At 49.7% G+C, this 14,138-nt stretch overlaps 1 protein-coding gene across 1 annotated transcript in view; it reads right to left on the bottom strand.

Annotated features, from left to right (window-relative positions):
* The window catches only part of LOC119372393 (mucin-19), a 283,617-nt gene extending 270,166 nt beyond the window's left edge, over positions 1-13,451 (bottom strand). The window contains exon 1 of the mRNA XM_037642865.2: positions 11,474-13,451. Within this exon, the coding sequence (XP_037498793.1) occupies positions 11,785-13,260 (1,476 nt within the window). The 5' untranslated portion in view covers positions 13,261-13,451 and the 3' untranslated portion in view covers positions 11,474-11,784. The remainder of the gene's footprint in view (positions 1-11,473) is intronic.
* Positions 13,452-14,138: the final 687 nt, after the last annotated feature.

The following is a 14,138-nucleotide window of genomic DNA, read 5'->3' as shown; positions in this document are numbered from 1 at the left end:
CTCGTTCTTCGTCCATAGAGAACTTGGCCTTTAATGATAATCTCAATACCGCGATGCGACGAAAGTTGGACAGGCCGGAGCCCGAAAAAACAAAAGAAAGTGCCACGGTTTCTTACACGTTCACCTAAGATTACCCAAGGCGGAAGCCATCTTTTAGCAGCGAAGCTGTTTAGCAGATTGTTCCTTGTCCGACGAACCAAAAACTATCATCATCATAAAAGGGTATGCGCCACAAAACTTGGGTAAATCCTACTACTCACCACTTCATCATCATAAACTGGTATGTGCCACAGAAATTGGTTAAAGCTCACTACTCATCACTGGTCCACTAATAATGAAGAAGGTAATAGTTAGCCCAGCAAATGGCTGCGAAGCGATGGCGGCCCCGAAGCTCTGGAAGACCTACGCCATCGACGACGCGCCCGTAGATCTATGAGAGGTGCGAACGCTTGGTTTCAGCGCGATGTTCTGTATCTGCAGTATCGACATCTGTGTCGTGTCTGTGACTGTCTGTGAGCTACCTCGAACATCTCTGCTCTGAGAATCAACGTAGAAACAACCTAGCCTCACCTAGCTAGAGCCTAGCAACCACCTAGAAGAAACCTAGAAACAACCTGCACCACCTAGCTAAGGCCTAAAAACAACCTAGAAGCAACCAGATTAGTCTTCAGAATCGTCTAGTTTCACTGTTTCAAGCCTTGCGCAGCTTAATGCAAGCTTCGCTATTTTTTTTTCTTATTTTGCTTCTCAGTAGATTGTATTGATTACCACCACACCCCGAACGCTTCCTGCACCTGACGTGATTTAGCATTGCCTCCTGGATCGGGGGCGGTGCAAGCTTCATGATCACGTTGTTTCGTAGTGCCTCCGGGATCGCCCACCTTTGACCAAGCGACGATGCCATTTGATGACGTCATCAGGTGACGTCACGGTATGTGACGTCACAAATTTGGTGATCTGTGACGTCATTATAATGATGTTTCGTTTTCGTGACTTCGTGGTGGCGCCTTAGCTTTCTCTCGTTGACGTGAGGTGGCGTCACATCCCACAGGCCATAATCAAAACGCGTTCTATTACTCGGACTACTGGGGATCGATGCTGTCCTCTAAGCTGTCAGCGTTGACTGTCACGATGCAAGCAAGAATCACGTGCCCTTAGCCAACATAGGCGTACGGAGGCGGGGGATAGGCAAGAGAGGGACGGTTGACCCTCCCCCCCCCCCCCCCCCCCCCCCCCCACATTCAGCCTGGAAATTCGGTAATATTTTTCGATGCACTAGCAATACGCTACGCAGCTTGCCTAGCACACTCAGGATCCGCATATCCGTGCGAAACGGCGTTCAAGATTGCCAGTCAACTAGGAACGTTAGACACTGTTGACTAATCTTGCCGGTCATGTCACGGCAGTGAAAGACAGGCTGCATCTGACGGATGCCCCACCCCTTCCCTGGCCCTCAAATGCGTATGCACCGCCTGCAAAACGCTTTGCGGACGTCCTTGGTGGCCAACGCTACCCGACAGTAGTCAACACTTAAGTAACGCTAGCCATCATTAGCCAAGACTATCCGACTTTAACTATTATTTAGCCAAGAACAGCCATAGTTAGCGGGCAGTATAGCCAACATAAGGAATCATATAACCAACACTACCTGTTGAGGCAACTGCAGCGGCCTATTTTGCCACGATTCATCACGGAAAAAAAGGGGTGACCAACAAGTTCAAGTTTTCCCTTCCTAAACTGAGAACCGAGCTTTTTTGAATAATCACGAAGCAGCCCTCCTGAAACTAAACCTGCATTCGTTCAAGCTTTTTTCCCCTTCTAAGTGTTTTTGATGGCCAATACAACAGAGAATTTGAGTTTTTATATTAGCTCGTTGCTCTGCTCTCCTATTTCTTCCTTTGCCCATTTTCCTTTTGTATAAAGAAAGGCAGTACACGCGAAGTTTCAATACCGCTGACCTCTCTGCCCTCCCCTCATTTACATTTCCCCTCTATCGTACTCGACAGTTCAGTATGTGCGCGTGTCTACGTGAGTGTGCGTTAGCCTGACGTCGCCTAGGCGTAATTAAATTTGTAGGAACTGTCAAACTCTCTGAAGTATCGGGGAGCGCGAAGAAACGAGACACCTTCACAAGAGATGACACGGGGACAAGTTCACTTGGTCCTTGCGCTCCTCCCCGTACCACATCTTGTGAAGGTGCCTTTATAATAGGGCGAAAGCCTTAGATGCCTAATCAAGCACGAAAATTGACTGTAGGCGTCCCGCTTCGGTGGCGTCAACAAGAGTGATGCAAAAAAATCGCCACCACCTGATGACGTCATCATGACGTCACAGATATCCAAAATTTGTGACGTCACATGATGACGTCGTCACACGACATCGTCGCTTTGCATAGCCTCTGTGATCGGCCCACCGATCACGGAGGAAGTGCAAAAACAGGTGATAGGCAGAAAGTTTGCAATGCCTCCGATCCTGGTGGCAGTGCAAAACCACGTTAGGTGCCGAAAGCTTTCGGATGAGTGCGTGGGAGGATTAGTACATCGACTGAGAAGGAATAGAAGAAGATGGCTTTCGCCTTCGAGTTGTCTTAGGCGAAGGCATAAGGTACCCTGTGAGATTTTCTTACGAGTACTTCGAAGTACTAAAAGTTCCAATATTGCTAAGCACACTAGGCCATCAACGAGTTCTACTAAAACTTGTGCCGAACTCTTCCCTTGCGTTCTTTAGTGCCTCCTTTCTGAAGCGCAAGGCAGCCAACTGGAAATAGCCTCTGGTTAACCCCTCCGTGTCTTCACCCTCTCTTTCCCCGACTTTGCTTCAGAGATAATTTTTTTTTAAACGCCGGCAAAACCGTCGTACTAAAGTTAGCGGAAGTGCGCAGCAGGAGGAACAATAGTTCCGTCCCTTATGGGAAGTCAGAGCACAATCGCTTTTGGATAGCTGCTCAGGTGTCGCGCGGTCTTCTTGATTCCCCGTCTCCTCCCACCCCCCACCCCCAGCCCCTTCCACGCCGGAAGACGCCGAGAACAGAGAAATGGGGCAGTTCAAAAAAGGAGAGCCTCGTATTTCCTGCTTTGTTCTGATACCCCATTCTGGACGAGGGTTATTTCTTCTTCATTGCAGGAAACGAAGCGGCCGCCTTTTAAGAAACAGGACATCATCGCTTATACGACGAAAGATGATTGTCGTTCGAACAGTGAAAGAAACATATATAAATGAACGAAACATAGCTGTTGGCAATTTCACTTTTGAAAGACTTATAGAAGAGAAGGGCCGGCCTGTTTGAATGGGAATTTTTTGGCGAAGTTCTGTACTGTTCTGGTGCATTAAAAACGGTGAGATCAATAGAATATCGGTCATCGAAATGTGAGCTATACCAGTGGTTTGAACAATGAGCTTTAATAAATAATAAATGTCATGACGGAGACTCTGAGAAGCCCGAAACGCAAAAGGAATGAAACTTCCCCTATTATGGACTATACAAGCTGCTGCGACTAAACACCAAGGGGGGAGGGGGCGCTATTGCCGCGAAATGAAAACATGCTACCACAACGTGTTTCACTAGAAACGTTACCACCTGTACAGTCGCTGCAATAACGTCAGTTTACTAAGATTTAGGGCAAGCTTTGAAGAACCCCAGCTAGCCAAAACTGATGCGGAGTCCTCCACAACGACACGCCTCGTAATCATATCGTGATTTTCGCGTGTAGGACTTGGTGTAGGACCCATGCATTTATTTAATTCTTTTATCAGCAACCTTTAAATGCACGTGTGTAGATGGCATGGCGAAGACGCATATCCAAGTTAAGTCTACCGATAATGAAACCGTAGTAGAGAAGTAGTGAGATTTAGTCAAATGACATGGAATGAGCGAGTTAGCTGTAGCACTTGCATGAAGGTACACCAAGTTAGCTACCTCCACCTTTCCACACCCTTCCATACGCACCTACTAAATTACGCTTAGAACTACGTTCTAGGTTCGCGTACTTTTGTTTCTTTTTAAGCTAATCAGAGAATGTTAGGTGTGAGGAAGATTCGCTGCACTTTTAGTATGAGCACCGTCACGTGCTCATGCTGTTGACTTTGATAACGACCCCGGGAGCTCAACGCATCAAGCGCCAGACGTGCTCGGCGAGCGAGAAAAACAGTGAGCAGCAAGACGCTGCCCGTGTTCGCCATTTCGAAGGCTCAGAGCCTTAGCCCTACGCACTGGCAGCGCCTCAGACGTAAGAATCTTTTTTTTTTTCTTTTTTTTTATCCGGGCTTAACTGCGGCCAGCTCCAGCCCCAGCAACTTTCACGCATAGTTTTTCTCGGAAAGCGGATCGCCATCTTGGATTAAGAAGGTGCCTCGTTCCCTCCGGAGGATGAGACGCTTTCTAATGGCGAGATTAACCGTTAATGTCTTCCTCCCATGCATAAGCCTGGTACGTGGTATAGAAGGTAATCTGTATGCAGCCATAGAGACCTGTTGGTATTTTTTTTGTTTAGTTGCTTATTTTTGCTGGCGTTTCGTTTTTGGGCGCTGCATAACTTTTGCCGGCGCAATAGAAATGAGAAATAACCGTAATTGTTTAGACTGGAGGTGGCTTAGTAGAAAAATGGAAGACTCATACCCCATGGTCTCATGACTTTAGGAAAGAAAATGCACTAATTTATATGCCAGGAGGTAATCCCACACGTCGGTATTATTGCTCACTGAGGCACGATTTATTCCACTCTCGCATCCCTGATTTTCCAGATATCAGAAGTGCGGCCCTCTTATGAGGTGCATTCATCGCGAGGTTATTGTGTAAGCATCCTTTCTGCCGCTAGATTGGCGCCATTATAAGTTTTCCGTTCTCATAATGGTAAAAAAAAGGGGGGGAAGAATCAATACAATCGACTCAGAAGACCCCGGGAGCTCAACCCCCCCCCCCCCGAAACTTTAGGCATCCAACGTGGTTTTGTACTGCCTCTGGGATCGGAGATGGAAGCTTTCTGCATCTCAGGTAGTTTTGCAGTGCCTCCGGGATCGGTCCACTCCTGACCAAGCGACGATGTCACGTGATGGCGCACCCACGTGACGTCATAGTGACGTCACGTTATTCGACCTCATGATGACGTTCTCACTGCCTCCGGGATCGGCCCACCTTTGACCAAGCAACGACGATGCCACGTGGTGACGTGATCAGGAGACGTCACGTCATACGACCTCATAGTACCATCCTGATGACGTAACATGAGGTACCGTCATGATGACGCCACAAGATTCTCCAACCTGTACCTTCGTATGACGTCATAGGGTGACGTCATCACAGGCTTTTTCTTTCATCATTCGTGTCGACGCCGACGCCGCCGAGGGTCACTTTTGGCGTTTGATGAGGCATCTAAAGGCTTTCGCCTTAATAATTTGTGGGCTGCTTGCGTCGCACGTGTACCGCCAATGACAAAGAACTCACGTGAAGTTTGGAGGGTCGACTCTTGATTACGATTTTGTGTAGAACAAAAAAAAATAAAAAGAATAACCAAGGTCGCACTGATGGGCCTTCGAAGGTCTTATCTCTCCTGGATGGCCTTACAATTATACCGGACGCGGCGCGCTTAACTGAATGGACGGTTCTAATGGTCCGAAAATTGCTTTCCTTTCTTGTTTCGTAATAGACTCTCAATGCTGGCGCCTACGTCCGAAAATGGAATAAAGGTCACGGCGGTCATTACACGGTGGTATATCATTACATCACGCAATCTACAATGTTCTCCAAACGTGTGTATTATTTTTTTTTCCTTCGAAAATAGGCTTCGGCAGCTGGTTTGACGATAATAGTGATAGTGATAATTATAATTGTGATTCGTACTGGTATCCTCCTCTAACCGGGACGGTGATTAATCGCCACCTTTTACCTCTTAGTTATAATACCTCCATCGCAATCCACATCTTTCTGGCAATCCCCTTTTGGGGCCCTATACCATACCATGGAATACCATTCCGTTTGCTCCGTGTCGTCCCGCCTGCCGCCGCACATGTGTGGGCCATGACGTATTTCGAGATCGCCAATGAAAAGCGCTCTGGCGTTTCTCCGAATAGCATTACGTTTCCCCTGGTACGGTAAGGGGACCGCTGGTTCTTCCTCTCTTCATTCAAGCCTCGACACTCTACACAGAAAGGGTGTGTTTGGGCCTTTCTGTTAGGAAAAAATAACATCATCTGCTCTCGCGTACCCATGTTAAGCGTCACAATGCAAAACACTGGATTCAATGCCGGCAGGCGTCGGTGTGGCATCACTAATCGTACATACGGCTGGGCACCACCGCGCTCTGACTCAGATTGCAACAATGCGGAACCTGCCCTTGATCCGAGCCAGAGAACACGTGTCCGAGCCGAACGTGCAGCCACTCGCCAGAGCATATCGCAGACCGCAAGAGGAGACATGTCACAGCATCTTCTGTTTCAAACAAACGAGATGCGGGAGTCACGTCATCAGATCTCGGTCGCACTCCGAGGTCAATGTGAGAGTGCCTCAGGGCGCTCCGAACTGGAACGTGGTGCTCCGAAAGAACCAGCCGAACTTATTTAGAGCGCTTCATTTCGACCAGCCTAACCGCGACGCGCGTTGCCAGGGCGCCCTGGAGCACTCTAAAACGACCGGTCGAATGCGCCTCAAGTGGAAGTGGCATTTTGTCAGCAATGCGCGATCAGACAGTGTCGATAGCTGCTACAAGGGCAGTTATAGATTTTGTTAAGAACAAAGGACTGAACGCCAGGATGTAGAGAAACCACTGTGTTACTTGGTTATTGTATATACGCATCACGCCTTCCTCTCCCCATCATTACCCTTCACCATTCCTTCTTTTTCCCTTTCCCTTTTCCCATGCGCAGAGTAACAGGCTAGGCCGTGCTAGCTACGGCTGACCTCTCTGCCTTCTGATAAATTCTCTCTCCCTTTAGTGATGACACATATTAGGCTTTTGCCTTGATAATTGCAACGACAACGACAACAACAGAAAAAGATCAGGTTCTTTGGTTAGTGACGTTGTTGAAATGTTTTTCCCACCTCGTCGTCACGCAAGAACTGCCCTCTAGGAATTAAATCGCACGCGCCAAAGTGCTCGTTAATTTGCATGTTCGCTGCATACGAAGTTCAGCGCTCATCGCTAAAGCTTATCTTCATTTTTTTCTTTCCTTCTACGCAGAGTAGACAAACCCCTTGCATTATGGCGGACCCATTATTCTGAAGGCGCCCTTACTTCAAATAGTTTGCATAAAACCTTTCTTTTTTCTCCGTTTTTTACCAATGCAATCGTTGTCTTGCTATTCCGACAGTTTTCTTGGTCCGTCAACAAACTTGCGTTGCCGTAGCAACTGTAACATACACACTCTATATCTTCAGTACCGTACGGCATTGACCAAGCGGTATAGACCACCTTTTGTTTCTGGCACTCTTCAGAAATTCAAATTAGCCAGGCCCGCACCGCAAGTAGAATGTATAAAGAGCCAGATTCCGAGCTTTGGCAGAAAGCTTCCAGTGTGCATAATTTAAATCGAAAGGAGAACGGGAAGAAGATAGGTAGAAGAATAAAGGAGAAAGCTAAAGAAGTGAGGAAGTCAAATGCATTTAGTTCGCAACTTTTAACCTTTCATTTCAGCTGCATGAGGCAATAAGGTCAAAAGCAAGCTTCAGTGAGCTCTAAGGTATAAAATATGCGGTCAACGAGGTAGTCATATAGAGAAGAACTCGAAGTTTAGATCTTTATTTTTCTTCATGCCTCATCTTATATGTTGCTATCTTCTCTCAACAAATTATAGCTGAAACAGCTTTAAGAGCCCACGCAGAGTTGAAAAGACACTAAACAGAAAAACAATTTTTCTTGCAAAAGTGAATTCTCCTTTCGCCATACGAAAGCCACAACCAGAAGACGCTTGATAAGAAAGAAAACGAGCAAAAAGCAAGAAATGTAGGTGGCGACGCCACCTTGAAGTTCGCGCACCGACTGACTGTGACGTCATTGATTTTGACGTTCGTCTATTTGGGCCTACGTTATTTTTAATCGGTCAAAAATTGAGTAGGTTGTTCTCTGAGTGGGGCAGGAACTGAACGTAGCAATTTTCAGCGAATGTCATGACTCCGACGTTGCGAAAAGACGAGAAAAAAAAAGCACATAGAAACCCGTGACGTCACACTGACGTCCGTGTGCAGAGATTTGGGCGCGGAATTTGAAATGAAAGTTTGACCCTAGTTCCCTCTTTCATTAATAAATAAACAAAATGACAATGAAACGACAAAGCGAAAACAAAACGACAGAAGAGTTTTGAAAGACTAATTTATCAGTATAAATTGATTCATTGTTCCACTTTAGTGTCTCTTTAATTAGGCACTTAAGCCTGTTCTACGGGATTAACCCAGTATCCACATAACCGAGGTAAATCTACATAACAGATATGTATGCATCGTGGCGCCACGTTGATATAGGCCGACTGCCTAATAAACTATAAGCCAAATATATCCAAACAGTACGCCCAATAGAGATTATAGTAACCCCCTAAATTTCTTTGTATGCGCGACCCGAAGGATTCTGTTCCCGCTGCTGCAACACTAAACGCGAAAATGTCGCACAAGGCACGTTGAGATCCATATAGACAGGCAATGGTTTCAAATTTCATGACATGCGACATCTATCATATCAATGAGCCACACACATGCGCTCACACGTACAGGCACCAGACAAGTGAAACAAGAGACAGCACTACATACACTCGAGCAATAGGCGGACAACACGGGACACAGAGGTAACAGTACACAAACAAGTTGTGCTACACAGACAGCCTCCGCCTTCACGTTAGCTAAATCTAAAGCATGTGGTTGGGTACATGTCAATAAATGAAATTCATATCCGATACGAAAATTTTCCAACAATACTTATTACGTTTTGGCTCCTCCCTCAACTGGTTTCACTGTTAAACATGGTCTTACCATCGAATATAATCGTGAAAATCACGGCGCGCAAGAGGGCATATCACGTGTTATATTATTGTATTGCGCGGGCATCTGTAGTAAGCAGAAAAACACTAACACTTAATAGTTAGGAAGCTGTAAACTGTCTAATCGATCCTTTACAAGCAGATCTAAAACTTTCTCATTGGAATTTTTCGCCCAGCCTCGCTGCTTCAAAAGTTGGTTTATTAACCTTTCCTAATTAACCAATTAAGCAGGACACAAAAAATAACGTGACTTACTGCATGCAATAGACGGCAACATGCATCTGGCTGCAACGTCATAGAGTGCGTCGGCATATCTTTAAACTCTGGCTAGAGTTAGCTGGAGCAACCTGTATGTATCGGACATACAGCGCGAACAGTCTCAAGCCTGCGCTTTCGTTGTGCGGCTTCGTGTGTTTGTGCGCGGTGAAATTTATGCACATCTAGCTCAAGGCCCGCCACGGAGCGCAAGAATATTAGAATGTGTAAAGCTCCCCTTCCCAACCACGTCCGTATTATAATTCCGTGCGATTGCCAGGAACGCTTTCTCTTTACTAAAACCCGTACTCGTGTCTTGGAGTTCCTGTGGTTAGTTACGGTTATAGTTAGACCCTGCTTCCATACAGCACCTAACGTTCGCGCGATCGATTTGAAGGAATTGCGCCATAGCGAGAAACTATTTAGTAGATAGTTAGGTTTGGTTGGCAAAATATACTACAAGGGTTACGATGCACCACGAAAAGTCAAACAGAATCTCATACAACGGCCGATGCATGTAGATACTGAACAGAAAACTGAACCACTATGCCTTTGACTTCTAACCAAAACTATGCATGAACGTTATATAAGAACTGAATTGCGCAAGCTGCGTTCAACTTAACAGTTTCGAAACCGTTCTGTCGGCACTTGGGAAAGCGATCAGCTGACGCATAAAAATTGCTCTTCGCGACGCACTTCACTGCATCCTTGGTAATTTAAGCGATAGGTCGGTTAGGTTTACGTTTCAGGAAGAGGCAAGCTTGTCACGGCTACTTGGAAAGCGCCTGAAGAGTTCACGCTTAGTAAACGTTACTTGACTGGCTGACGTATTACGCTGAAATTAAGCAGCGACTTCGTGTCACCAATCTATAACTGTTAAAGCGAACAAAAATACTGATGCGCTGAGTTACACATCTGAACTGCTGTTCGTATAGCAACGGTTCAATATGCTGTGTGTACAATGAAAAAAAAATAGTTATAAGAAAAAAAAATCACCGCCCATGCACTCCGTACAGATGCTCAACCCGCCGAGATGAAACTTTCGGCCACCTATGTTTTATCACTGGGTTAATTCCGACGGTTCTTCAAGTCTTTCTCATTATTGGTTACGCCTGTCCAGAAATATTAACTGCTGTTTGCTCCCCGTGTGTTCCCTTATTCATTGTTGGTGAGCCAGTGGTGAGTAGTGGGACTTGCCCAATTTCTGTGCCACAAACGTTTCTGCCCGCGGACGACCTCATTTTTTATTGGGGCCTGCCCAATTTACGTGGCACGTACGCGATAGGAGCTTTCGAGTGCATATGACTGCCGAATTTTCCTTTCGCCTAGACATAAACAGCTTTGCTGAAAAGAAAGTGTACAATACATCCCGTTTTATGCAAATTAATAATTATTTTAGATCATTGCAGGTCACCCAGCTTCTCGCCAAGACACTTCGAGCGCTGACGTACGTAGTGACCTTTTTTCTCATTTTACTTTTCTACACTCAAATCTCCGTCCAGCTACACGTCAAAATAATCCTAAACAACGTCCCACAATACAGTGTCAATGTTATCTCAATTATCTTTCTCATGATAGTGCTAGAAGGGTACGCAGATTATACCTTAGATTTACACATGACAGCGCCTCGTCGGCAGATTCACTTTCGACCCCCCCGCCTCCCTCCAAAAAAAGATTGTTACCTTCGTTTGGGACTTTTATCAATCAGTTCCGCACACATACAACCACCCATTCTTGTACGAGCTATATTCTACGACTAGTGATTGCTTCAATGGCGTTCCCTTTTTCTTTCTTTTTTTTTCACAACAGCCGGGAATCAGACTGTTGCCATAAACATCTGCACCCCTGTTGTCGACTTCAAAGGTGCAGTTGGTATCACGTCAACGTCACCTAACGTACGTGTTTTATTTTGCAGTCGTCTGTGTGCGCTCTAAGGCGTCTAAAGTACGATCACGTGGTGTAAATATTTCAGCACGATCGGGACTCTACAGAGATCATGACTCTCTCTCTCCCTCTAAAGCAAGCGCATTACCATAATGAGTGCCGGCCGATGTCCTCCGCTGTCGAACCATCTTAAGCAAGTGTCCATGCCGACCCAGTGATTGTTTCAGACTGACACGCAAGACAAGTTGAAGACAGGCAAAAGGAAACGACGTTCGGCTACTTGGTGTAGCATGGCCTGAAGTGAATGCAAAAACCGAACGAAGAAGGATTTGATAACAATGACAACCGAGGACATGCAAAAAACAAAGAGACTGACCTCTTTTCGTGTGCCCTCGCGGCTTGATGGGCCTTCTGCAGTTGCAGGACACGACGTGGCGGAAGACGGGCTTTCAGCTTGTATCGTAGACGGATCCTTCTAGTACACGGAGCGTCGAGTGCTTCCTCGATGAACAATAACGAAGAAATAATAATAAAACAACGAGCATGATCGACGAAGCTTCGGTCTAGAGAGACGGGGGGCGGCCGGAGGGGGGTCACAGCTCCTCTTACGAAACGGCTGAAAACACACACCCGGCGGAGAGCGGCCGAAGACCGGGTCCTTTCGGGGGCGGATAGAGTAACGCGCTCCTAGCTGGGCACCATCTCGTCGGCGGAAGCCCTGCCGTTGAGGCCCCGACTGCAGCCGTCGGCGGCGTTGGACGCCGACTGCCGCAGCAGGGGAAACCTCTTGGAACCGTCCCGGTGGTGGTGATGAGACGACCGGGACGACGTTGGCGGCGGCAGATACACCAAGTCCTGAGGGCTGCACCGTCCCAGCAACGGAACCACCTGGTCTTCGAAGGCCCCCGCGGGCGCGTAGCCGCCGGGCGTCACCGCGTCGTCGTCGTCAGAGTCCGAGAGACCGTCGCTCTCGACGGACGCGAAGAGGCGCGGCGACGACGAAGTCGACGGCATCCTCGTGTACCGCCGCGCGTACAGTTCGATGCTGACCGAGGAGAGCGACTCGTCGGCCGGCGTGTCACAGCCGTCCGGGTCCTGGATCTGCAGGTCCGCGGGCGACGGCAGGAACTGCTCCTCGTAGCGCGGGCTCAGCAGGAACGTCGTGGTGGACGAAAGCGACGTCCGGGCCGTCTTCGTCCCCGACCTGCTGGCCGCGTAGGCAGCGGCGATGATGGAACTGCTCGCGCTGCTACTGGCGCCGGCCACGCTGCCTCTCTTGCCTCGGCTGCCGTTGTTCCTAGTCGGTGGCGCCGCGCTGTTGCGCGACGACGTGGTCGTGGTCGTGGCCGTAGTCGTCGTGGTGACGGAATTCTTCTTCGGGAGCACCAGCGTCCGGGGCGGCTCCGAGGGCCCCGGGTCGTCGCTGTTGTTGGCTCCGGCCGCCGTCGTGGTCCACACGGCCGGCACGGTGAGGTGAGTGCCTTGGGGCGTCTTGGCCAGCACCGGGATGAGTACCTCCGCGGCGGAGGGCCTCTTCTCGTCCACGGGCACGACCCGTTGATGGTGGGGCCGCTCCTTGGCCTCGAAGGTGAGCACGCATGCGGCCACGATGAAGATGCCGCCCAGGCCCATGATGGCGGGGCCCGCGAACGACAGGTTGTGCAGGTGGTACTCGCGGTTGCGGTCCACCACGAGGGTCGTGGCCACCTGCGACTCAGCGGCGGCGCCGTCGGACGTGGTAGTCGACGACGACGCCGCGGCCACGGGGGTGGACGCGTTGCCCTGGCGTGGCACAGGCGACGTGGCCAAATCTTCGGCGAAAAAGCCCACCACGCACATGGCCGTGCCCAGGGCCAGTAGAAAGATGCCCCCCGAGAGTGCCTTGCATGCCTCCCACACGCAGCTCCAGGTCCATCGGGTTCCCGATGACTCGTCCTTGTTCTCCTGGGACGAGGCTGCACCGCCGGCGCCTGAGGCACCGCCGTGCGCTTGCTGCTGTTGACCGTGCTGCTGGAGCTGCTGAGACTGCGTCGGGATCAGGTTGCAGTGGGACGGGGCGCGAGCGCGCGCCGAGGCTGCGGTGAGAGACGAGCCGCCGGCGGCTCCCGCGCGTCCCGTGTTCTGTTGGCGTAGCTGGCGCCCGATGACCGCCGCGCTATTCATCCCGGCAGTCCGGCGCCGACGTCCGAGGACGGGGTCACGGCGGCCCTGCCGCCCGACCGCGCACTGGCACCGGGTCGGGCCTTGCCGGACGCGGCCGTTTTATACCCCGCCGCCGACGCCATGCGCCCGCTGCCGCTGTGCCCCGGATCGGCGGCCGCTACGTGGCGCCTCTACAAGCCCTCCAACAAACGCTCCGCAAACTGCTGGTATTTCCCGCTTGCCTCGATACCTGGTGTCAGTCAAACACACATCACATGCCATTCTTTTCAACCAGAACGCTCAATCGTAGTACGTTACGTGTTCGAGAGAGGACGCCGTAATATTGAGTTGGCAAAACCGCGGCCCGCTCAGAGAACCCGTCTCAAAGGCAGAAAATCAATGGTCAGAAAAAGGGAAGCGCTAGGCGGTGGCTAGCACACCGCAGCTGCCTCCTGGGTAGGGCGAGCCTCCTCCCCTCATTTTGGGCTCTTCCCTGTTTCTCCCGCACTTCCTTTTTTTCGGCTCGTTGGAGCACTGAGCATGCGCAGGCGTCGGCCGGCGTCCGGGATACGAAGCGGCGGTGGCCGTCACCGCGGGCGCCTTCGGGAAAAGGTCTTGCCGGCGCGGCCGTCCCAGCGCAACGGTACTCGCTTGCCCCTTTCCCTACCTCCCTTCCCCTTTGTTCCTTCCTTCCTTCCCCAAACTCCCGCCGATCTTCGGGATGCGAAATTCGCGTTGCCTCCTTCTCCTTTCCCTTCTACTCAATTCCCGCTTGTCGTGAAGGGCGCGCGTACGTTTCCCGTTTTTCATTATATTTCTGCTCATTGAAGAGTCGCCAAGCGCGCTGCACGTGCTGCGCGCGGTGCGTGCGATTTTCGGCCGCTTGGTTGTTCGCACGG

The sequence above is a fragment of the Rhipicephalus sanguineus genome, chromosome 10 (genome assembly GCF_013339695.2).
Source record: "Rhipicephalus sanguineus isolate Rsan-2018 chromosome 10, BIME_Rsan_1.4, whole genome shotgun sequence".
Lineage (NCBI taxonomy): Eukaryota > Metazoa > Arthropoda > Arachnida > Ixodida > Ixodidae > Rhipicephalus > Rhipicephalus sanguineus.
The sequence above is the reverse complement of the archived record's forward strand: the minus strand, read 5'-3'. Positions and strand labels throughout refer to the sequence as shown.